We start from the raw sequence: 26,380 nt of genomic DNA on the forward strand, positions 1-26,380 counted from the left end.
TTAATATCCAATATATGCTCAGTTAAAAGGGGGAATAAAAGCAGAGCTGGATAGTAAAGTTCGTGTACAAATGGGACAGGCAGACAGAGCTCAAAACATTGACTGCACCCGTTCCGCCATCTTGCCCAGTCTGGATGTTCAAGACTGCTTTGTAAACTAATACCAGGCCCCCAGTCTCGCGCTCAGCAGGCACGCCGATTTTTTCCAGTGGCCAGCCGCGGTACTGCAACAAAAAATCCCATGGGGCCCAGAAAGCTTTTTTCCCATAGACCGCAATAGTAAAAGAGAAGCCTCTAAAACTGTTCACAGGAACCTCCAGCTGTAATCACCGGCAATTACTAATCTTTGTATTCTATATTTTTAAGTCATGGACTTTATATCCGTCAAAAATGTTTTATAACGGCCAGAAAAGTCAAAGAAAAGTCTCTTTCTGGGCGTGACGTCACGGATGACGTCACAGCCGTGTCCGTGCATTCCACGGATGTTTTATATTAATATATATTATGTAATTATATTATATTAATACATTAATCATATATGTGATGCTATACATGTAATAATATACATGAATTAATATATTATTTTAATACATATTATATCAATACTCGTTCTCATTGCCCCGGGGCATGATGGGAGGGCCCAGAGCATCATGGGAGGTGACTCAACTGCGCATGCTCTATGGGCCCGTGTACACGGAAGTAAACCAGGAAGTCCGAGATTTTTTCGGCGGATGCGCTGGCTGAGCAGAATGCATTGAAATCAAGTATGGGTAACTGCAGGCAGGGAGGGGGGGCGTGGTGCAGGGAAGGGGGCGTGGTGCGAGGGGAGGGGGCGTGGTGCGAGGGGAGTGGGGGCGTGGTGAGAACTGCAGTGGGTGTGCTGCGATCCAAGCCAATCAGTGGGTTTACAATGACATCTCAATTTTGTATTATATTTATCTAATTTATTATAACTATTTCCATTAGATAATTGCGGATTCATCCAAGTATGTGTTTATCTATAATATATAGGCTACTGCTAAATGCCTAAATTGTAAATTGTGTATATATATATATATATATATATATATATATATATATATATATATATATATATTTAGACGTTTAATTCAGAGCGATTTAGGCCTACTAAGCAAGAACAAAAAATACATCAGATATGCTAAGTAGTATAACAGTGTCAAATATTAATTATACGTAAGGGTTAGTGTATCACGAAGATCTGTAATGATACTAAGCATATAGTAAATAGTGCTGTGCCTATATAAAAGATAAAAGTTTACGTGAACTGTGTGTGTGTGTGTGTGTGTGTGTGTGTGTGTGTGTGTGTGTGTGTGTGTGTGTATTTGCCTACCATCACATATTCATGCATTATTAATAGTTCCATGCATTTTAAGTGGTGGTGTATATACATGGTTATTAAAAATGAGCTGGATCACAAAGATAAAAGAATAAAATGATAAACGGTCGGGAAATATATGTTCCCCGCGTTTGAATTTCATTGGGCGGCTTGGTTTGCGGTACGCCCAGTGCTTAGTTCGCAGCACGCCCCCCTGTGATGTCACTCGCTACTCCCTGCCTGCAGTTACTCATGACTCGATGCGCTGGCTGAGCAGAATGCATTGAAATGAATGGGCGGCCATTTTTGGCACAGTATCCAGTTATATAATAGATCCATGACTAATACAAGTAAATGGACATAAAGCACCTTTCTACAAAGAAATGTACGTTTTGCGTCTCATTTATTTATTCACAGACGGACTAATATACTTGGGAAACAGTAAGGCACCAAATATAATATATTTAATTTTCTCAGATGGCAAAAATAAGAACTTTATTGATCCCACATAGGAGTAATTCATGTTATATCAGCTATAGAGAACAAGGTAGTGCCGAAAAACAATATATATCCCCCCTCACAAAAATAAGAAAAATAGAGACATATTTTCAAAAACAGCGGACAAAAGTGCAAAACTGCAATAAAAGAAAATATTGACATGACACAAGATATGAAACATAAAACAGATCATGAAACCTAAAATAGAAAAGAATCGAGGACCGGACATGTTTAACATACCGGCTGTGATTTAAATTAATTTGGATTATATTTAAAATCTTTAAAACTAATAACTGAAACAAAAGCACAAAAAATGTATGAAGTGTTAAGACATTTTTTCACCAATTTAGAAAACTGATATCCTTACTCTATGATGGACTTTGTTGTATTATTTTAATTAAATGTCATGTATTTAATTTATTTATTATTGTTTGTACCTTATTTTCATATTATATTACTGTATAATTGTCATGGGACATTCAATCTCTACACACTTTATTCTCAGGTTTACATACTATATTATATTTATGATAGAGCTTACATCTGGTATTAAACCGGTTATTTTTGTAAAAATGATATATATTTATTTACACAAATTAGTGTATAGTATAAAAGGTAAATACAGACATATCATTTATGTTTAGTTGTGGAAAGGGGGTGGGATTAAATACATTTATACTTCCTCCCACTCCTTTTCCAACATGTAACTGAAATATGTGTTTTGATGTGTTTTTTTTCTTTATGTGGTGGAATGTCCACCTGTATTTGTTTTCTTATCTTTTCTTCTTCTTTTTTTATACATGTTGAAATAAATAAAAACTAACGAACATACAGTGTCCAATCTACTGTTCCCTTTATCAACCTCGTTTCAATTACAAATGTATTTGTATGGAATGTAGATTTACCATGTTTGTTTTAGAATGAACCTTTGACACAAATAAAAGAATTAAGAAAAAAACCCAAACCTTCTGTGAGAAACAACACAAAACCACAGTTTCACGGTTAAAGGAGTCTCTTTTTTCTCTTTTTTAAGGGTTTTCCTGGAGGTGACAGTTCCGGTTATAGTATAATAAAGTTATAGTATAATATAGTTTATTTTTATAGTATATATTATGTAATAAACCGTATTTTATGGTGTTTTTTCAATAAAGGATTGCAACATTTCGCCCTCTAGCGGTTATACAAGGTAACTGCAATCAGTGTAAAGTTAAAAGGTTTAAATGACAAAAGTACTTCCTGTTATTCCTTTCAAAATAAATCGTCAATAAACAGTAAAAGGCACGACGACAAGTCTGATTCTTGGAGGTTAAATAGTGCAAAAACAATCTTCATCCGTCTTCTGTCATTAATTAATGTAACTACATTCGCTAATTTACTAATAGTTCTGTAATTAAAATGAATTACAGACGATAATGTCGTTAAGTGGAAGAAAACGGTAGTTTCTAGTGTCACCACCAGAGGGCGGTCTGTTCTCATCATCGCAACAACAGTCATCAAACTTTCTGCAGAAGAATTAAAAAAAAGCTACTTATTTGCTTTATTTTTTAGCACTTTAAACAAAAACAGCGGACCAAAGTGCAAAACTGCAAGAAAAAACAATATTGACAAGACACAAGATATGAAACATAAAACAGATCATGAAACCTAAAATAGAGAAGGATCGAGGACCGGACATGTTTAACATACCGGCTGTGATTCAAATTAATTTGGATTTTATTTAAAATCTTTAAAACTAATAACTGAAAGAAAAGCACAAAAAATGTATGAAGTGTTAAGACATTTTCCCACTGATTTAGAAGACTGATATCCTTACTTACCCCTTGTATGATGGACTTTGTTGTATTATTTTACTTAAATGTCATGTATTTAATTTATTTATAATTGTTTGTACCTTATTTTCATATTATATTACTGTATAATTGTCATGGGACATTCAATCTCTACACACTTTATTCTCAGGTTTACATACAATGTCCAATCTACTGTTCCCTTTATCAACCTCGTTTCAATTACAAATTTATTTGTATGGAATGTAGATTTACATGTTTGTTTTAGAATGAACCTTTGACACAAATAAAAGAATTAAGAAAAAAACCCATACCTGCTGTGAGAAGCAGCACAAAACCACAGTTTCACGGTTAAAGGAGTCTCTTTTTTCTCTTTTTTAAGGGTTTTCCTCGAGGTGACAGTTCCGGTTTTATTATAATAAAGTTATAGTATAATATAGTTTATTTTTATAGTATATATTATGTAATAAACCGAGTTCTATGGTGTTTTTTGAATAAAGGATTGCAACAGTTCGCCCTCTAGCGGTTATACAAGGTAACTGCAATCAGTGTAAAGTTAAAAGGTTTAAATGACAAAAGTACTTCCTGTTATTCCTTTCAAAATAAATCGTCAATAAACAGTAAAAGGCACGACGACAAGTCTGATTCTTGGAGGTTAAATAGTGCAAAAACAATCTTCATCCGTCTTCTGTCATTAATTAATGTAACTACATTCGCTAATTTACTAATAGTTCTGTAATTAAAATTAATTACAGACGATAATGTCGTTAAGTGGAAGAAAGCGGTAGTTTCTAGTGTCACCACCAGAGGGCGGTCTGTTCTCATCATCGCAACAACAGTCATCAAACTTTCTGCAGAAGAATTTTAAAAAAGCTACTTATTTACTTTATTTTTTAGCACTTTAAACAAAAACAGCGGACCAAAGTGCAAAACTGCAATAAAAGACAATATTGACATGACACAAGATATGAAACATAAAACAGATCATGAAACCTAAAATAGAGAAGAATCGAGGACCGGACATGTTTAACATACCGGCTGTGATTTAAATTAATTTGGATTATATTTAAAATCTTTAAAACTAATAACTGAAACAAAAGTACAAAAAATGTATGAAGTGTTAAGACATTTTCCCACTGATTTAGAAGACTGATATCCTTACTTACCCCTTGTATGATGGACTTTGTTGTATTATTTTACTTAAATGTCATGTATTTAATTTATTTATTATTGTTTGTACCTTATTTTCATATTATATTACTGTATAATTGTCATGGGACATTCAATCTACACACTTTATTCTCAGGTTTACATACTATATTATATTTATGATAGAGCTTACATCTGGTATTAAACAGGTTATTTTTTGTAAAAATTATATATATTTATTTATACAAATTAGTGTATAGTATAAAAAGTAAATACAGACATATCATTTATGTTTAGTTGTGGAAAGGGGGTGGGATTAAATACATTTATACTTCCTCCCACTCCTTTTCGAACATGTAACTGAAATATGTGTTTTGATGTGTTTTTTTTCTTTATGTGGTGGAATGTCCACCTGTATTTGTTTTCTTATCTTTTCTTCTTCTTTTTTTTATACATGTTGAAATAAATAAAAACTAACGAACATACAATGTCCAATCTACTGTTCCCTTTATCAACCTCGTTTCAATTACAAATGTATTTGTATGGAATGTAGATTTACCATGTTTGTTTTAGAATGAACCTTTGACACAAATAAAAGAATTAAGAAAAAAACCCAAACCTGCTGTGAGAAGCAACACAAAACCACAGTTTCACGGTTAAAGGAGTCTCTTTTTTCTCTTTTTTAAGGGTTTTCCTCGAGGTGACAGTTCCGGTTATAGTATAATAAAGTTATAGTATAATATAGTTTATTTTTATAGTATAAACCGTGTTTTATGGTGTATTTTCAATAAAGGATTGCAACATTTCGCCCTCTAGCGGTTATACAAGGTAACTGCAGTCAGTGTAAAGTTAAAAGGTTTAAATGACAAAAGTACTTCCTGTTATTCCTTTCAAAATAAATCGTCAATAAACAGTAAAAGGCACGACGACAAGTCTGATTCTTGGAGGTTAAATAGTGCAAAAACAATCTTCATCCGTCTTCTGTCATTAATTAATGTAACTACATTCGCTAATTTACTAATAGTTCTGTAATTAAAATGAATTACAGACGATAATGTCGTTAAGTGGAAGAAAACGGTAGTTTCTAGTGTCACCACCAGAGGGCGGTCTGTTCTCATCATCGCAACAACAGTCATCAAACTTTCTGCAGAAGAATTAAAAAAAAGCTACTTATTTACTTTATTTTTTAGCACTTTAAACAAAAACAGCGGACCAAAGTGCAAAACTGCAATAAAAGACAATATTGACAAGACACAAGATATGAAACATAAAACAGATCATGAAACCTAAAATAGAGAAGGATCGAGGACCGGACATGTTTAACATACCGGCTGTGATTTAAATTAATTTGGATTTTATTTAAAATCTTTAAAACTAATAACTGAAAGAAAAGCACAAAAAATGTATGAAGTGTTAAGACATTTTCCCACTAATTTAGAAGACTGATATCCTTACTTACTACTTGTATGATGGACTTTGTTGTATTATTTTACTTAAATGTCATGTATTTAATTTATTTATAATTGTTTGTACCTTATTTTCATATTATATTACTGTATAATTGTCATGGGACATTCAATCTCTACACACTTTATTCTCAGGTTTACATACAATGTCCAATCTACTGTTCCCTTTATCAACCTCGTTTCAATTACAAATGTATTTGTATGGAATGTAGATTTACATGTTTGTTTTAGAATGAACCTTTGACACAAATAAAAGAATTAAGAAAAAACCCATACCTGCTGTGAGAAGCAACACAAAACCACAGTTTCACGGTTAAAGGAGTCTCTTTTTTCTCTTTTTTAAGGGTTTTCCTCGAGGTGACAGTTCCAGTTATAGTATAATAAAGTTATAGTATAATATAGTTTATTTTTATAGTATATATTATGTAATAAACCGAGTTCTATGGTGTTTTTTGAATAAAGGATTGCAACAGTTCGCCCTCTAGCGGTTATACAAGGTAACTGCAGTCAGTGTAAAGTTAGAAGATTTAAATGACAAAAGTACTTCCTTTTATTCCTTTCGAAATAAATCCTCAATAAACAGTTAAAAAGGCAAAACGAGTCTGTTTCGAGCAGAAATTAGGGCTAAAACAATCTTCATCCGTCTTCTGTCATTAATTAATGTAATTACAGTCGGTAATTTATGAATAGTTCTGTAAATAAAATGAATTACAGACGATAATGTCGTTAAATGGAAGAAAACGGTAGTTTCTAGTGTCACCACCAGAGGGCGGTCTGTTCTCATCATCGCAACAACAGTCATCAAACTTTCTGCAGAAGAATAAAAGAAAGCTACGTGTTTACTTTATTTTTTAGCACTTTAAACAAAAACAGCGGACCAAAGTGCAAAACTGCAATAAAAGACAATATTGACATGACACAAGATATGAAACATAAAACAGATCATGAAACCTAAAATAGAGAAGAATCGAGGACCGGACATGTTTAACATACCGGCTGTGATTTAAATTAATTTGGATTATATTTAAAATCTTTAAAACTAATAACTGAAACAAAAGCACAAAAAATGTATGAAGTGTTAAGACATTTTCCCACTGATTTAGAAGACTGATATCCTTACTTACCCCTTGTATGGTGGACTTTGCTGTATTATTTTACTTAAATGTCATGTATTTAATTTATTTATTATTGTTTGTACCTTATTTTCATATTATATTACTGTATAATTGTCATGTGTAGAGCCTGTACCAATAGGCTATACTCAGGGCAACAGGTTGATTTTGTTTGGACGCGTGCTTCTCATAAATGCAAACGCTCAGACTTATGATCCGGGTCGGATATGCCAATCCATTTATTTTCTTGATCAGCAGTAGTCAAAGCAAAAGTAATTCCACTATTTAAAGTAAACATAAACTTATGACAGAACGCCACTCTCTGTCTTGCACGGTTGCACGGTTGCACGGTCAAAAACTGTTTGTCTTCCCCCTGTCGCACCTGAGTGCAATCACCACCCAGGGGGCTATAATGGTTACCAGGACAACCACCCACCTGGCTGATTGACAGGCTAATCATGACGTAACAAAAAGGGGGTATGACAACTCATATTCAGCTAAATAAATAAAACAATAAATCAAAGTATTTTGGCTCCAACACACCGGCCCCTAATTGAGAACTGCAGGAAGCCGTGAACAATTCAATTCAATATACACAATGGAGCCAATATTCATAAAGAAAACTCAAAACAAAACAATCCTCTCGTAGAGGTTTAAGTGTCTGCTTCTTGAATCAAGCAGAGCTTGGTTCCTGGACTGACCAGTTACTGGTTCTGGTCTTTGATTCTCTGATGGATGATGTCTTCCAGCTGTAGTGTAGTTTCTTCAGTGATGGCGGGAGCCATCCTTGCTGTCTGCTCAAAACTCCACATCTTCCTCAAGCATGCTGTTCTCAGGACGGGTCTGCGCCGTTACCTCTCCCGACAGCTGCCACGGCTTTGCTGTGAGCTGCTTTCTTCAGCTCCTCGTTCTTCTGCCACATCTTTTCTTGCCACTTCTCAAATGAAGATTTTACTTCAGGCTTGTCTGTGGTTGGTGCTTTTCCTCCAAAAATGTCCATGTCATCATCATCCTCATCCTCATCATCATCATCAGAAGGCAGGTCCCGAAAATAGTCCAATTCATCCTTGAGCTTCCTGGTGAAGTTTCTGTCAATTTCCTTTTCCTTTCCGTCCCAGTTTCCCTTCCCCCCAAAGGGATCAACGCGGGAAACCTCAATGTAACGACCCCCTATGTAGTCTTTATTCTTCTTCTTTCCCACTTCTTCAGAGCGTAAATCTACATAGACATAACCTGTTCTATTCCCACTTTTATTCTTGCCAATCCTGACTGCTACAGGCTTCAGCGGGGGGATGAATTCTCTGATTAGTTGCTTTTTAACACTGAACGGGATTCCTCTGAGCTTCACTGTGAAACCCGTCGTCGGCCCCGTCTCCTGTTTGGCCGTTTTCTTCACTTTGCTCTGCTTCTTATCAGCGGCAGGGTTAGTTTTTGAGATGGTTTCTCTGTCACTGCTCTCATAGGCACTATCCGGTTGCTGAACAGGATCGCCATCCTCTTTTTCATCATCACCGTCCTTCATCTCATCTGCCTCCTCTTTGGTGTCCTCTGATGACTTATTATTAAAGTCATGGTTGTACTGATTCTGTAGCAACTCCTCCAGGTGTGTTATGGAGGTCCTGTTGACACTAACACTTTCATGTTGCTCACTGTAGCTGGAAAGGGGACCATTAACGACCCACCCCAATAGGGTCTTAATGGCGTATGGCCCACTGCCACGACTGTTCACAACTTCCCACGGTTCAAGTAGTTTAGAGGCATTGGTACCAATCAATAGCTCAACGTCAGCTTGAATGCGTGGGAGAACAACCCCATTCAAATATGGCCACTTATCCAGCTCCTCTTCTTTAATCAGGTTTCTGGTTGTCACAGGCATTTTATTTTGGGTGTAAACCTTGGGCAGGCCGTAGAACTGTTCTCCAGTGAGGTTTGAGATTTCCAAGTCTGTTAAGATGTAGCTGGAGACAGATGCCTTTGGGCCCATGGTGAGAAGGCTGATTTTTGCTTTCCTCCCACTCAAATTCAATTTTTCCATTAGCGTTTCAGAACAAAATGTGTCTGTGCTGCCGGGATCAAGGAATGCATAAGTTTGAATTATTTTGTCCCCCATGCTGGACTTCACTTGTACAGGTAGGATGGACAGAATGCCATTGCTGTCACCGGCCCCTGTTTGTCCACAAGAGACTTGTGTGTTGCTCACTGATGGTTTCTTTGGCTGGTTTGTGTTGCTTGCTCTCTCTTTAAAGTCAATATGAAGAAGACTGGGATGTGTTTTATTGCACACTTTGCAAGTCAAACGTTTGTCACAATGTTTGCTCATGTGTCCACCACAAAGGCAGCCAAAACAGATTCCTTTTTGCTTTATAAAGGACACTTTGTCCCTGTGGGATTTCTTCTCCATCTGTGGACATTTATCTAGAGTGTGATGTTTTGAGCAGCATACACAAGCGGTGGTGGTGTGAGCAGATGTGTTACTTTGCTTGGGACTTTGTGGAGATCCGGTTTGGTTTTTAACTTCAGGTTGAGAGGTTTCAATAGTAGTGGCAAAACTGTCTCCCTTGTACATGGGCTTGCCTTGTGACTTCATTCCTTTGATCGGCCTTACTGTGCTTTGTGAGGTATTTTGGATGTCACCAAAGACTGGGTCCGACTGGATTTTGGCCTGGCGCTCAATGAAACTCACAATATCTGTGAATTGTGGTCGGCGGTGGAATCTTTCCATTATGCCACATGCAGACACTCTCCAGATATCTCTGAGCTTATAGGGAAGCTTTGAAATCACCGTTTTCATGTTGGTGGGCATGTCAAGTTCTCTCATATATTGTATTGTTTCCATGGCATTACAACACTGACGAAGGAAAAGTGAGTAAGCTTGAAGGGATTTGGGATCTTCAGATTTCAACACTGGCCACTGGAGCACCTTCTCCAGGTATGCTGCTGTGATCTTATAAGCATCTCCAAAGTGTTGCTCAAGGAGCAGTCTGGCCATGTCATAACCTCTGTCTGGTGGCATGAGTTGACAGCTGCGTACAAGCTCATTGGGCTGGCCCTTGGTGTACCTTTCCAAATAGTACAGACAATCACCTTTGTTGGTTGTGTTTCTTTCCACGCAGTGTATGAAGGCCCTGACAAAGGTTCTGAACTGTAATGGATCCCCATCAAAACATGGAATCTCCCTTGGTGGCAGTAAATGAGAGGTTTGCTGTTCCATTAGCATGGCTGTGATTTCATTTTGCTTTTGCAAAAGGTCACATACAGTTGAAGTTTCATTGGGTTGAGAAGAAATTTGAGGCTTTGTCACAGCATGGTTAAGGTAAGTAGTGGGTTCATTGGCCGGTGCTGCATTCCATGGTAAGTATTGTTGGTCAGATGGATTATTGGATGGTGGTGGTTGTTCTTGTCGAGGTGGTTGTTGCGTTTGTATGCAGGCTTGCTGCTGCAGTGGTTCTATTTGAGTTGGAGTAGGTGTTTGGATAGACGGTACGGATGGTACATACTCTCTGGCTAGGGGGTTGAATGAGACTGAAGGTTCTTTTGGTCTGGCTCCTTTCCTATAGTAGGAGTCCATTCCATCAGAGTGTGTCCGTGAAGGGGTTGGACTAGGAGATTGTAGAACTGCTATTTTGGCATTTGCAGCTGCCAGTTGTGCATCCATTTCCATTTTCTCCTTTTTCTTTCTTAACGTTTCTCTTTTTTGTGACATTTCCCTGTGCAGCCTTTCCTCCTCTTCCTCAATGGCATGCTTTTCTTGTAGTGCTGCAGCACGTATGGCTAGGGCAGCTCTCTCTGCCTCTGCCTGCCTGCGAGCTGATGAGGTGCTGGACCTGCTGGACCTGCTTGTTGCAGACCTGGTGTGACTTTGATGAGTGGATTTTCTGCTTTCAACATTTGAAATGCTGTCATTGGGACGGATTTCATCCTCATCACTTTGCTGCACAGTTTCGCTGCTTTTGGTCCATTCATTCACCTCCTCAATGAATTCATTGACGTTGATCATTTTGGCTTGGAACCATATATCATGTTTGCTCTGTTCTTCTGGAGGGATTAGTGGCAACAGAGCATTCTGTGCATCTCTAGCAATCTTGCACAGGTTAAGATATTTCCTGAATTCCTCTTGAACTTCTTGTTTGCATCCTCTTCCTCTTTGCATTAACTTTCCAATTGTTTTCTGCAAGTGGGATGCTTTGGTGAACTTAGATTTTCTATCCTTTTGCAGTGAGTCAATTTTCTCCATTAAAGCCTTGGGGGTTAATTTTATCTTTCGTTTTGTGACAACCTGTGATCCAGTCTGTGATTCATGTTCACTGTGAGCACTGCGACCTGCTGTGGTCACATCGGACTGTTTTTCAGCCTCTGAAGGTTCAACCATTATTTGCATTGCATCACCATTAGAGCGCATAACGTGCGCGTCAGCCACGGAGGGCTCTCCATACACGTTTGGCTCAGTTTGAACCAGAACACCATTATCTGACTCATTTGGACCCAGAACACCATTATCCGAGTACATCTTGCAATACAAAAAACCAACCAACAGTGTAAAAAGTAAAACAGTACCTTTGCTATTTCAGTAAAACCCAGTTGTTCATCACAGTTAAACCCAGTTTATTAATTCCAAGTCCTTGAAACCATAAAACCACCAATGCATTGGATTTATACCAGAGCGCTCGTTTTTGAACCTTTTTTTTTTTTGTTCTTTTTTTTTTTCAAAGTACCCTTTGTGTGCACACAGTGTTTTACTATATGGCCATCTAACCAGCTGGTAGCGCGCTACATACCTTGATGTGTATGCATTTCTTCAGACCGGTCCACTTTGAGCTGGTAGAGGCTGCCAATGCCACGATCAAGCACCAGGATGCTGAGGTGATCCTCCAACTCCTCCGAACAGCGTGTAATCCCCCCGCTTGCCGCCGCGTAGAGGCGGGGATCCAACCAGGATCTGCTCCAGGCTCTCCTCCGAGCAGCACGTAATCCAACCACGACGCCGCCGGGTAGAGGCGTTGATCCAGGCTCCGCTCCGAGCAGCGCGTAATCCAACCGCGATGCCGCTGGTAGAGGCGGTATCCAGGCCAGGCTCTGCTCCGCGCAGCGTGTAGACCCTCCGCGGTGCCGCCGGCAGCCCGGGTGGTGCGCTGCGCTGTGGTCCTCCGAACGCCGCGTCTCAGCAGCGGCTGTGGCGTTGTCCTGCACACTTAGAACCCCTTCCAATGGAGGTTTTGCTTTCAACTATAGTCCGTTCCATACGAAGACTGAAGTTTTTTTGACAATAGTCCGCTCCAAACGAAGAGTATAGTTTTTGACAATATTCCGTTCCAAACGAAGATTAAAAGTTTTTGACAATGTAGAGCCTGTACCAATAGGCTATACTCAGGGCAACAGGTTGATTTTGTTTGGACGCGTGCTTCTCATAAATGCAAACGCTCAGACTTATGATCCGGGTCGGATATGCCAATCCATTTATTTTCTTGATCAGCAGTAGTCAAAGCAAAAGTAATTCCACTATTTAAAGTAAACATAAACTTATGACAGAACGCCACTCTCTGTCTTGCACGGTTGCACGGTTGCACGGTCAAAAACTGTTTGTCTTCCCCCTGTCGCACCTGAGTGCAATCACCACCCAGGGGGCTATAATGGTTACCAGGACAACCACCCACCTGGCTGATTGACAGGCTAATCATGACGTAACAAAAAGGGGGTATGACAACTCATATTCAGCTAAATAAATAAAACAATAAATCAAAGTATTTTGGCTCCAACATCATGGGACATTCAATCTACACACTTTATTCTCAGGTTTACATACTATATTATATTTATGATAGAGCTTACATCTGGTATTAAACAGGTTATTTTTTGTAAAAATTATATATATTTATTTATACAAATTAGTGTATAGTATAAAAAGTAAATACAGACATATAATTTATGTTTAGTTGTGGAAAGGGGGTGGGATTAAATACATTTATACTTCCTCCCACTCCTTTTCGAACATGTAACTGAAATATGTGTTTTGATGTGTTTTTTTTCTTTATGTGGTGGAATGTCCACCTGTATTTGTTTTCTTATCTTTTCTTCTTCTTTTTTTTATACATGTTGAAATAAATAAAAACGAATGAACATACAGTGTCCAATCTACTGTTCCCTTTATCAACCTCGTTTCAATTACAAATGTATTTGTATGGAATGTAGATTTGCCATGTTTGTTTTATAATGAACCTTTGACACAAATAAAATAATTAAGAAAAAAAACCCATAGTGAGAAGCAACACAAAACCACAGTTTCACGGTTAAAGGAGTCTCTTTTTTCTCTTTTTTAAGGGTTTTCCTGGAGGTGACAGTTCCGGTTATAGTATAATAAAGTTATAGTATAATATAGTTTATTTTTATAGTATATATTATGTAATAAACCGAGTTCTATGGTGTTTTTTCAATAAAGGATTGCAATAGTTCGCCCTCTAGCGGTTATACAAGGTAACTGCAGTCTGTGTAAAGTTAGAAGAATTAAATGACAAAAGTACTTCCTGTTACTCATTTCAAAATAAATCCACAATAAACACTTAATAAGGCAAAACGACTTTGTTTCGAGGAGAAATTAGTGCAAAAACAATCTTCATCCGTCTTCTGTCATTAATTAATGTAAATACAGTCGGTAACTTATGAATAGTTCCGTAATTAAAATGAATTACAGACGATAATGTCGTTAATTGGAAGAAAACGGTAGTTTCTAGTGTCACCACCAGAGGGCGGTCTGTTCTCATCATCGCAACAACAGTCATCAAACTTTCTGCAGAAGAATACAAAAAAAAGCTACTTATTTACTTTATTTTTTAGCACTTTAAACAAAAACAGCGGACCAAAGTACAAAACTGCAATAAAAGACAATATTGACATGACACAAGATATGAAACATAAAACAGATCATGAAACCTAAAATAGAGAAGAATCGAGGAGCGGACATGTTTTATTTAAATAAATCTTTATTGACAAGGATTACAATATCCAGTCTAAAGATGTGAACGTCCAGTGAACAGTAAACAGGTGGAACAGAGAACAGAAGAGCCAGGGGTTACAGTGGATTATATACAAACTTTGGAGAGGCTGCAAATATTCACAGTCTTAATCGCCTTTTGATTAGAACAATCAATAAGTGATTTAAAATACATTTACATTTCCTTCTGAAACACAACAAAACAAGGTTTTTTGATAATGAATTTACTTTTATATATAAAAAATGTTGCCAAAATTAAAACTAGATTTATTAAAAAGTAACATTGTTCTTCTTCTCTAAGACATAACAGGAAACCAAACACAACATTTTCCCAAAGCAAAGAAAAATCTTGGGTGAGAGGATCAATAATAATCTACCGGGTTCTGCCCAAAATGTTTTTGTGTAAGAACAAAACCAAAACATGTAAAACAGTTTCTGGATCAAGGTAAAAAAATGAGCAGTTTCTATTAATATTTTTTATTTTTTTTATTTCTACATATAATGACTGGTCGGGTAAAACTTATGGATAATTTTGAAGGAAACCTCCTTAACCTTGTTTACAATTAAAGATTTATGAGGGAGCATCCACACTTTCTTCCAGTTAATATTTTTAATAAATTAATTCCAATAAGCAGTAACATAATGTCTCTTTGGAATAGAGCTCGTATTTTCCTGTTAGTATTTCAGGTTTTAATGAGAAACAGATTTTTCCTGTGGAGAGTTAATTGAACTGGGGAGAGAAACGTTTGTAAAAAGACTTACGGTACTCATAAATTAGAGTTCAATTCCTTATATCCTTGATCTGGACAAAGGATTGTTATTGTTGATTACCTATGGGTGGATTTGTCCTTTGTTGTCTTTTTAACAGAAATGTGTTAATTTTTTATAAAAATACAACCTTGTATGAACTTTAAAATGTAGCCATCCTGAAACTAAGAGACACCTTTGTTTTTTTCTGCTTTTCTTTTCATCACTAGATATGTATGACGGCCAGCTGGCCTGATGTTTCCTTTTCTAGTTATAAGATGTTTGGATATCTGGATACATGAACTTTGTATTTTATTTTACAGCAGGTGTTTTGAATTGATGTTTTTCTTTTCTATACCATGTAAACCCTGGGGAGGCTGAAAATGGGGCGTCTTCTGTTTCCACGTTTAGTCTGAAGAGCAAAATGTGCTGGAAACGTCCCGTGTGATGTGTTAAATAAATCTGCACTGGGAGCAAAAGTGTGCGACTCCTCTCTGGTTTTTTCCTGGATCTCTGCTCTGAGACCAGAACCTGTTGAGATATTGGATGTTACACCTATTTTACCCTCTCAACAAACATCCACAATGTCACATTTTGCCATAAACAATTCCAGTTTTGTGTTAGAGGGCGAGGGCTGCCCTGGAGCCATCTATCAATTATATTATCTAAGGTTAAATTACAATAATAATAACATTCTATTTTCTATCCAGTCAAGTAGACGATCATTTTCTGGTTTAGAATTGTATCCATAAATGTTAGCAGTAATCAAAGTAATGTTATTAAGTGTAACTAGCACTAAAGTGTAATGACATGGCTGTCCCAGTCTGCATGCAGGAATCTCCAGTAAAGACATTTTTATCTGTGCTGGTTCCAGCAGACGCTCAGAACTGGGAGAAAACCACATGTCATTACCCGTTGTGACCTCCAAACATTTACATCTGCAGATAAGGAATGAGATTCCTGAAAGAAACAAAGATCTGTTGGAAGTTGTTTGGAAAATAAAAACAAGGCTTTACGCTTACAATTCTGTCTTAAGGCTGTGATTTAAATTAATTTGGATTATATTTAAAATCTTTAAAACTAATAACTGAAACAAAAGCACAAAAAATGTATGAAGTGTTAAGACATTTTCCCACTGATTTAGAAAACTGATATCCTTACTTACCCCTTGTATGATGGACTTTGCTGTATTATTTTACTTAAATGTCATGTATTTAATTTATTTATAATTGTTTGTACCTTATTTTCATATTATATTACTGTATAATTGTCATGGGACATTCAATCTCTACACACTTTATTCTCAGGTTTACATACAGTGTCCAATCTACTGTTCCCTTTATCAACCTCATTTCAATTACAAATGTATTTGTATGGAATGTAGATTTACCATGTTTGTTTTAGAATGAACCTTTGACACAAATAAAAGAATTGAGAAAAAAACCCAAACCTGCTGTGAGAAGCAAAACAAAACCACAGTTTCACGGTTAAAGGAGTCAGTTTGGGGGACAAATGCAAGAGGTGTTAAACAAATGTTCATCAATGCATATGTTTAAATAACTGTTTAAAACAATGAAATGGTTTTCTCCCAGAACGACGCGGCCTCTGGGGCTTTTCCATTTACTCGGCTCCTCTCCGCTCGTCTCTTCTCTTTTTTAAGGGTTTTCCCTCGAGGTGACAGTTCCGGTTATAGTATAATATAGTTTATTTCTATAGTATATATTATGTAATAAACCGTGTTTTATGGTGTTTTTTCAATAAGAGGATTGCAACAGTTCGCCCTCTAGCGGTTATACAAGGTAACTGCAGTCAGTGTAAAGTTAGAAGGTTTAAATGACAAAAGTACTTCCTGTTGTTCCTTTCAAAATAAATCCACAATAAACAGTAAAAAGCATGACGACAACGAGTCTGTTTTGAGAAGAAATTAGCGCAAAAACAATCTTCATCTGTCTTCTGTCATTATTTAATGTAATTACAGTCGGTAATCTATCAATCATTCTGTAGTTTGGATGAATTACACACGATAATGTCGTTAAATGGAACAAAACTGTAGTTTCTAGTGTCACCACCAGAGGGCGGTCGTAACACCGTAACACCAGTCACTAAACTGTAGAAAAATAAACAAAAGCTACAAATGTTTTTTATTTTGTTGTATTTCGTTTTATTTGTGTTGTTATTAATACTGCTGCGTCAGTAAGGTTGCAGATTGTATAACTGTATACAAAATAGTGTTGAAAAGCTGAACGCAGGTGGCAGAAAACTAAACTACAGGTTCATTCTGACATTTATAAAGAGAGACTGAGCATTTATAATACAGAACCGAGGAATGCAAGACTTTAGACACGAGAAACACTTGCTGCCAACAGCAGTAGTTCATGCAGGAGTTCATGTGAACTCATAATGTTTTTCTCCAAGGTTAAAATGAAATGATTAAAGGAGACATATTATGATCGTTGACAGTTTTCTGAAATTTTACTGAAATATTGTTTCTATTGATCATAGTCACTCGTTTATTTAGCACAACTGCAGCAGACATCCAATAAGCACGCGTAACAAGTTACTTTTTTATTTATTTAAATCTTGAAATACAATGAAAACTTAAGAACAAACACAACATACAAATACAGAGATTCCAGCACCAAATTGAAAGGAAATAAACAATAGAATATATATACAGTAAAGGACAAGACAGTGGAATGTAAATTAAAAAGATAATAAAAGCAGCATAATGTGCGAGAGTAGGTTTCATGTAAACAAATTCAGCGATTTACAGATGCAGATTGTCTTTTGAGCCTTTGGGTTTTTGATGAATAGATCGTCCTCATATATTGATCAAGTTCTTCTTTGAGTATAAAGCGTTCAGGCTTTCTGTGGATGAATTTGCACTTATGTATGTGAAACTTTGCTAAAAATAAAGACAGATTTATAAAAAAGAAAGCGTCCCCATCTTTGTGATTAAAATTATGAAAAGCAAAAATAACATTCTTAAAATAAAGATGAAAATCAGAAAAGAATCAGCAATGTACTTGTGGAAGTCCCTCCAGAATTTATAAGTGAATTCACATGACCAGAACAAGTGAGAATATGTTTCAGGATGCCTTTGGCAAAAAGAAAAAATTAACATAACTCTTAAATTTTTATAAATATTGTTTTGCAGGGTAATTTGTGTATCAATTTAAAAGAGATCTCTTTGACTTTATTTGTTAGAAAGAATATTTGTGGTAACGACCAAATCTTTGTCCACTCAATATCTGTCACGAAATTGAGCCAATAAATTGTGGCTGGTGGGATGGAAGTTAAACCGTCCTGAAACACGGCTCTTACTTTGGCATTCGGAAGCTTAGCAGGTGAAAAGCAAACACTACCCAGAGAAGACTGTGACACATCAGGAGGGTTGTTGGTAGAGGATAGATATATAGAGATAGATAGAGCATGATAGAGCAGGAGAACTGTAGGAGCAGCTGAAGAACATGCACAGACCAGAAGGAATAGCATCAAACACGACTGAAAACTCTCTAGCTGTTATTGGTAATTTATATCTCCTTAGAAATTTGGAGTAATTATACATCCACCCATCTTTTTTGAACAATTGACTAACTAAAACAATTCCATTGTCAAACCACTTATCCAAAAATAATGTTTTGTTTTTGTAAACAACATTACAGTTGTTCCAAATGAAGCAACTTTGCAGAGATAAATTGTGTTTGTAAATCAATGTCCATGCTAAGAGAACCTGTTGATGGAAGTGAGAAAGTTTGAGTGGTATTTTTGGAATGCTATAATTACAGAGCAGCATGAAATTAAGGCCACCTAAATTTGAGAATACGTGGTGAGAAATAAAATTCCAAAATGGTTATGGGTTTTTCAAATACTTTTTGATCCAGTTTATCTTGAAGGTATTATTAAGAGCGCTGAAATCAATAAAATTCAAACCACCTTTGTCATAGGAGCTTAAAGTGACAGATTTTAGTAAGTAGTGGGTTTTGTATTTCCATAAGGACTGAATAGTTGATTGCTACTGATACCTGAGAAACTTCCCTGAGAAAGAGAGCAGTGTCATCTGCTAGTTGACTTATGAATATTTCTTTATTAGCGACAACCATACCCTTTAAGAGCTGAGTTTGATATGTGAATGAAGGAGTTGAACAGAAAGCAGAAAAAGATACACTGATAGGGGGCACCCCTGCCTAACTCCACGTTTCAAAGAAAACCTTGGGGAAGTACCACTAGCAAGTTTTATAGAACTATTACTATTAGAATATAATGTGTGAACTGCATTGCAAAAGGATTGACCAAAGCCAAATTTATTCAAAGCAGTAATAATAAAAGCATGTTCCAAGGAGTCACAAGCCTTATAGAAATCGAAAAAGAATAAAACTGTCATCCTGCACAAATTAAGGGTAATCAATTATATCTAAAATTAATCTTATGTTATTTGAAATATGACGATTCTGCATAAATCCAGATTGACTCTCATCAATAACTGCCGGCAATTTAGTTGACTCCTCATGGCTTTTGGGAATTGACGTAAACTTTATGGACATTCTACATATCGCAAGCTTTCAGACGAGATGTTCCACTTGAAGAGACTTCCTCCATCAGACCTCTGGAGCCATATATATATATATATATATATATATATATACATATACAGTATATACATATATATATATATATATATATATATATATATATATATATATATATATATATATATATATATATAAATTGGGGAGGACGGGAGGAAAACCAACCCACGGCGTCACGTTATTTTATATTAGTTGACTACTTATCCCTATTTTCTTATATTCAACAAAAATTAAGCAGTAAAAGAATGGCTTACAAGATTTCTTAACAACAACATCATTTTATTCAATCCTGTTGTTTCCAGATGAACCATACAGGCCTACTACAGTATTTAAGGATGTGAGGTGTAACAAGAAGCAGCCCAGTGTTCAACACTTGTGAAGGCACCCAGTACGTCACAGTGGGAATTTTACACAACACCCTCTGATTTAAAAAGAAAAAAATAGTTTTCTAGGGACAAAAAAAATTCCCAGAATGCTTTTCATCGTCATACAGCGAGAAATATATATTTTACTTTCATAATATTCACTCAGTGAATGTACATAATCACTTTTTTGCAAGTTTTTTGCAACCTCGGCAGATGAAAAAAAGGCTGATTTCTGTCTGCCTGCCGGACGCAGAACCTCCGGCGTAGGCTATGCGGCGACGCGCAACCGTACGCCGTACCCTACTAGGGCTGGGGATCGATTCAAATATCAAGAATCGATTCGATTCCGATTCTTAAGATTCAGAATCGATTATCACGATCTGATTCGATTCGATCCGATATTGATTTGGGTTACTGTTAATAAAACAGTTTTTTGAGCTGTTGCATGAATTATATGACTGTCTAGTTATGCAACATATTAATACTAGTATCATATTGAGATTCAACAGCAAGTATTGGCAGCGAATGATGCTGTAAGGACCAATCACCTCCCAGAATGCTGATAGAACTGAAACAGAAACATCGTGTGGGTCAGAATTACCAAACACATCCAGGGAGGAAACAGAGGACGAAAGAAAAATCGCTTTTATTTTTTCCCCATTCATGAGAATTTGGTTTTTAACATTTATGCAAATTTAACGCCAAGACAGTATAATAAAGCAAAGAAATATAGACAATTTATGCAATTATAACTGAAAACTTTAATGTTTTCAAACCTTTAAACATATTTAAAGGCAAAAACATGGCACCAGTTATTCTCGTGTCCAACAAAATATTGCTTTTTTGGGCATAAACAAAAAAGTACCAAAAGTTGTAATGTAATGATGAAAAAAAAAAAAAAAAGTTTTTTTTTTAAATCGATCTTTAGACATATGAATCGATTTTTAGGAATTAATATGAGAATCGATTTAAAATCTGAGAATCGATTTTTTTCAACACAGGGTATACCCTACTACGCCGTAGGCTCTGCGTCGATTTAAAGCGGAACCATAAATCAGCTTCGGAGCCGGCAGGCAGACAGAAATCCCGAAATTTTCGGAGCAAATTTCTTAACAGGCGTGATAGTGATTGGAAAAACTAAAACTAGTTGAAACTAAATTGAACTATGAATACTCACCTTTTCTTTAGATCTTGTAAAGTCACAAGGCAGAGTGGCTGTTGTCGATGATGAAATTTGAAGATGAAATTTGGAAGCTGTGATTGGACCAACACATGTCAATCCTGTATTCTGGTTGTTGATTGGTAAGGAGGCTGGCCTCCCTTGGCGCGTCGTTTTACGTGTTTTGGCCAATCACAGATTAGCATGAAAAAAAAAATGAATGCATTGAGTGAATGGAAGGAGAGCCCTCCCCCGGAGGACAGAAGCCCCCCAGCCTCCCTTAGACCCCCTTCTCCTCACACAGACTGCTCTTTCTCCTCTAGCCTGCTGTGGCCTGAGGTGTCACTGTTGAACCATTTTTTTATGGATTTTCTTCCAAAGAAGAGAGAAAAAAATATTTTATAAATGATACTGAGATTTGGTAATGGTTTATTTCAACCAGTTACTGTTTTTTTTTAAATATTTTAATCTCCCTCTTGCCTCTCAAAAATAGAGGAGGACCAGCCTCCCCTGCCTCTATGGACCAGCCTCCTCTGATCCTCTGAAATCATGTATCATCAAATCATCAAAGTATTTTATAACCATATTCCCTTCAAAAAAGGGTAAAAAAAAAATCATTTTTAGCCCAGTATAGGTATCCAAGTACCAAAAAGAGAGTCCGCCTGGCAGACCTGTCAAGTCTCCCGTTTTGGCCGGGAAACTGCCGTATTTTACCCTTTTGCCCGCCGCCCTCCCGTATTAGTATTTTCCCGTGAATTTCCCGTTTTATAATATAATAATTTTAAACTGCAAACTGAATTGTCACTAGCCTCGTGATAACTGTCTCCTGCTGTGCCCTGGGTGACAGTTCTAGTGAGGTTAGAGGTGACAACGGGAGCAGCCTGAACAACAAATCAGAGCTGGATGGATGTAACCAGAGAGAGAAGACTTTTCTGCACAAAAAGCAAAGACTTCGTGTTAATATCTCTAAAAATGGGAAACTGAATTTACTTTCCTAAAGATAAGCAGGAGAGAAACGTGCGTCTGTGTCATCAGTCAGTGAAGGCCAGAGAGCCACATGAGTGAAAATGACAAATTAAAAGAAAATGTAAATGTTTCACTTGAAGACAATCAATGTGTATATAAACTGAAAATATAAAAAAATAAATGTGCTTTAATTCCCCTTTGTGTTTTCATTTAGGTTCTATTGTAGGAATTACATACATAGGAAGTACACAGCATTTCAGTGTCAACAAAGGCCGTCCTATCAAGCTACGAGCACATAATTGTAGTTTGTAAGTGGTTGACAGCTTGTTATTTTGGATTTCTCCTAAATCTGTCTTAAATGTAAGATACTGGACCTCGGTTGAGCTGCTGGGACAGCGGCGGGAAAATGACCCGTATTTTTAAATCCAAAACTTGACAGGTATTCCGCCTGGTACTATCCACACTAAAACCTTTATAAAATCCATGTGCTTTAAGCTATTCTCATGTAACTTGGTACAGTTGTAGTCAAGGAGTTGCTGAATCCAGACAGTGGTGTCTTTATAATTATATGCATTGCTATCATGGTGTTTTCCACTGAAAAAAATGAGAATAAAAATTTTAATTTTTTCTTTGTTTTATCACAATTTGCTAAGACATGTGAACATTCACAATGTTTCTGACACTGGAAATGCATGCTGGGAGGTCTTAACTATCCATTGAGACCAAGATTATGCATATTGTCCTTATAATTGTGGAGATATTGTTGATTTAATTTGGATAGGCCTCTTCAGGTGAAATTCACCTCCAAAATCCCTCGGGGTGAACAGGTTAAGACCTTTCATTTGCTGCTTTTACCTTAAAAGGTAACAGAAAAACATCTTGTTGAGCAACAAGTTCTTTTATGAGCTGCAGGAAAGAACTATGACGTCTTTGTATGATCAAATATATTTCTGTGGGAAAACAACACGTCCACAAAATAAGTTCACAGCTACAGTTAATTCATGTTAAAGATACATGTTTATAGTTGGTATCAAACATCCATCTTATCTGTCTGAAGAGTTAGAAAACAAGAAAAGTACCAAGATTAAGACACAACTGGACTGGAGAGACACATTACACCCTGGAAACAGAAAGCGTCTTGAGTTGGAGGCCAAGTATAGTCAGATGAGTGGGTTTCCATCAGCATCCGTTCAGGATAAAAGCTGGAAGGCTGGAAGGTAACGGTACCGACCAGATCCTCCGTCTTTTCAGCTGTCATGTGTCCATTACAGGGCTGGACCTGGGAGGATCCGCTGGCTCAGCAAAGTCCTGCTCAGGACCACTAGGTGGCAGTAGTGTGCCACTTCTGCTGGTGGCCAGCCACCACTGCAGTGAATGAAACAGACGATGAAGAAGAACCAAGAAGACAAAACCAGCAACGAGGAGATGAACCTGAAGGAGCTGAGATGGTTGCTGAGTTTCTGTTGCTGCTTTTGCATAAACAGCAACGATCAACATGAATTAGAAGTGTAGAAGTGTGAGGGAACGTCAGGAGGCTGCAGATCATCTTCTGCTGAAGAACCGAGTTAACACTTAACATGAGGCAGGACCTCGTCTTTGCCTTGCAGAACTTTCCCATAATTTTTGTTGGAGGGACGTTCCTGGCAATGCAGACACTTACCAACAGCTGAGGCTCCATAAAGCAACTTGCTACTGGAAAGAAACCTCCATCCTGCAGAGATGCACCATGTATGTTGGTAAACCTCCCAGGAATGTTGATTCCAGGAGATTTAGAACAGCTGTTTCAGAGAAAACCCTCTGTGGTGATTAGTTGAGCAGATATTTCTGATGGCAAGAGTTGGGATCAAAACTCCTTCCTGGAAATCATGATGCAGCTTCCACACACGTGCAGTTTAAGGGGGCAGTAATGCTCTTCAGATCAAGGCCAGATCTCCACAGAGGAACGGGTCCAGGTCATTGAGAATCTCAATCATCTCTGAACTGGCCTTTTGACCTTTAAACCTTACCGTATCAACAACACAGCGAGTTCTCTCTCCTCTGTTTGTCTTCTCCTTTGCCGTCTCCAACTCATCATAATTGATGACACGTCTCTCCAGGAGTTTGTCCAGCAGTTTCAGGAGGTTAGATTCTGAGATCCTCTCAACGAGGCTGCTCCGGACTTCCAGCAGACGTTCGGCTGTAGGGAGACGCAGACGGGCTGATCTAACAGACCGTTGTAATCCAGAGGAAGGAAGAGAAACTTGTCTTTCCCAGACGCTGAGGGAGGCGTTGTCCTTTAGAAACAGTTGGATATGTTCCAACATGTTTTCATAAGTCACATGGAATGCTGGGAAGTAATTGTCATCGTACTCTTGATCAAATTCAGCATCTGTAGGCTGGACTTCAACTGAGTCTCCTCCAGGACTGGTGGTCAGAGAGTAATCCTGCTGGGGGTTCAGTTTACAGTGAGGGGGGGTCTCTATGTACGTCTCATCTCCAAATAATTCCTTCCTGGTATTTTTCACATGCTTAAGACAAACATTTTTCGGAAGTAACAGCACAGCAATGCGGTATTTGGTTTCTGGACCCTGTGGAGGCTTGTAGAACGGCAGAACCAACGCTCGGATCGGAACAGAGGGAGAGGCTTCATCTATGACGTTACCGTAACAAGAAAACCCTGTGACGTTGATGACAACATGAGTTTCTGTTATCTTCTGAGGTCTGATGAACTGGATGCCATCATCCTTCACGTGAGCGACCGACAAGAAGCGACATCCCCCTGTGGAGAGGATCTCACAGTGAGGGAGGTGAAGCTGACACATGGACCCCTCCTTCACACACCTGATGTCAAACAGGGGTCCTGCAGGCTTCTTGTGATGTGGGCTCAGCTGGCTCCTGCTCCAAGGAAGGATCCTGTACAGAACCTGGCCTCCGTCCTTCATGTGAAACACCAGAGCCGTCTCTCTGCACTGGTACTGACCTGGACGGGAGCACTGGAACCTGTAGCTTTCACCAGCAGACTCATCAGTGCAGGCAGGTGTGAACTCCTCAAAGCTGCTGCTCAGGTTCCCGGCAGAGAAACTTCCACATCTTTTTAGGGCTCTGCTTTCTGCAGAAGGTTGATGAGTGGGCGAGGGAAAGCTGCTTGAACGGGACCTGCTGCAGGACTTTTCCTTCCTCTCACAGGAACCTGTGGTGGAGAGTTTTAGAGGACCAGAGGAAGGCGGAGCGTTGCTCGCTGGGATCGCCTTCATTCTGATAAAAGGCTCACATCCTTCTCCCAGGTTGGAGTCTTCTTCTTCACGCTGTTGTGTCTCTTCACTGCTGCTCTCAGAGGACGTCTCCTCTGAGAAGAATCCACCTGGTCCACCGTCAACTGTTCGGTTCCACTTTGTTCTGCAGATAAAAACAGATGAGACTGTTGTTTTATTTGACACTAAACTCACGACATCTGGAAATAATTTTAAAGTTACACCTGAAATCACAACAAGACTGTAAAAATATGAGAGTTTATGGAAACTGACATGTAAAACCATGGTGGCTCTAATGAATGTGAGCAGGTAAATAATGATGAGTGAGGCAGAGGTGCGTGCAGCGTCCCAGCATGCACCTCTGTTCACACTGAACCGGCTGCTCTGTCTGATGCTGAAGCTGCTTCTGGGTCTGGTATCAAACCCGTCCTTCCTGATGAGGAACCTGGGTTTCTTCCTGAAGCTCATGTTCAATCCAGAGCCAACGCTTTAGCTGCCATGGTTGAGGATGCTGGAAACCAGCCTGGAGTTCAACACCTTCCTCCAGAGATCTGATCAAGAATGACTGAATCTCCTCCTGAACAAGATCAGTCAATACTTGGAACATTCAGTCAAGTCTCTCTGTCATTCTGGGAACTGTGGGCACCATTCAACCCCAAACGTCTGGATGAGAGAAGAACTAGCAGAGAACCCAGAACTGGACCAGGAAGACTGTTCTACTTTTCTGAAGCTCTACGAGGCTGCTGGACCACAGAGATCTCAGCTGGTAATGAAACACTTATTGGTCCAGGACGGCTGATGGATGAAAGCCTGGATTCTTCTCAGTCACGGAGCTTTTGGACAGTTGGACGTTAAGGACATTTATTGGAGGAAGTCAGGTCCATTTAATGTTGATGTTCTCCCCTCAGTTCTGTCCCGGTTTGGAGTTCATGTCCCAGTTTTGGTGTTTAGGTTCCTGTTTTATTTTGAAACCTTGTGTACTCGTGTTTCAG

The 26,380-nt window shown here is 38.0% G+C and overlaps 1 protein-coding gene across 1 annotated transcript; it reads right to left on the reverse strand.

Moving 5' to 3' along the window:
• Nucleotides 1-22,077: 22,077 nt before the first annotated feature.
• LOC133423132 (caspase recruitment domain-containing protein 8-like) lies at nucleotides 22,078-25,713 on the reverse strand. The gene has a single exon (XM_061713274.1). The coding sequence runs from the start codon at nucleotides 25,671-25,673 to the stop codon at nucleotides 24,072-24,074; it is 1,602 nt and encodes a 533-aa protein (XP_061569258.1). The 5' UTR covers nucleotides 25,674-25,713; the 3' UTR covers nucleotides 22,078-24,071.
• Between the last annotated feature and the right edge of the window lie 667 nt (nucleotides 25,714-26,380).

The sequence above is a fragment of the Cololabis saira genome, chromosome 22 (genome assembly GCF_033807715.1).
Source record: "Cololabis saira isolate AMF1-May2022 chromosome 22, fColSai1.1, whole genome shotgun sequence".
NCBI classification, from domain to species: Eukaryota; Metazoa; Chordata; class Actinopteri; order Beloniformes; family Belonidae; genus Cololabis; species Cololabis saira.

What these genes read in the sequence shown, in the direction of transcription:
- LOC133423132 (XM_061713274.1), bottom strand. Translation starts at nt 25,673, where the DNA reads ATGGTTTTACATGTCAGTTTCCATAAACTCTCATATTTTTACAGTCTT.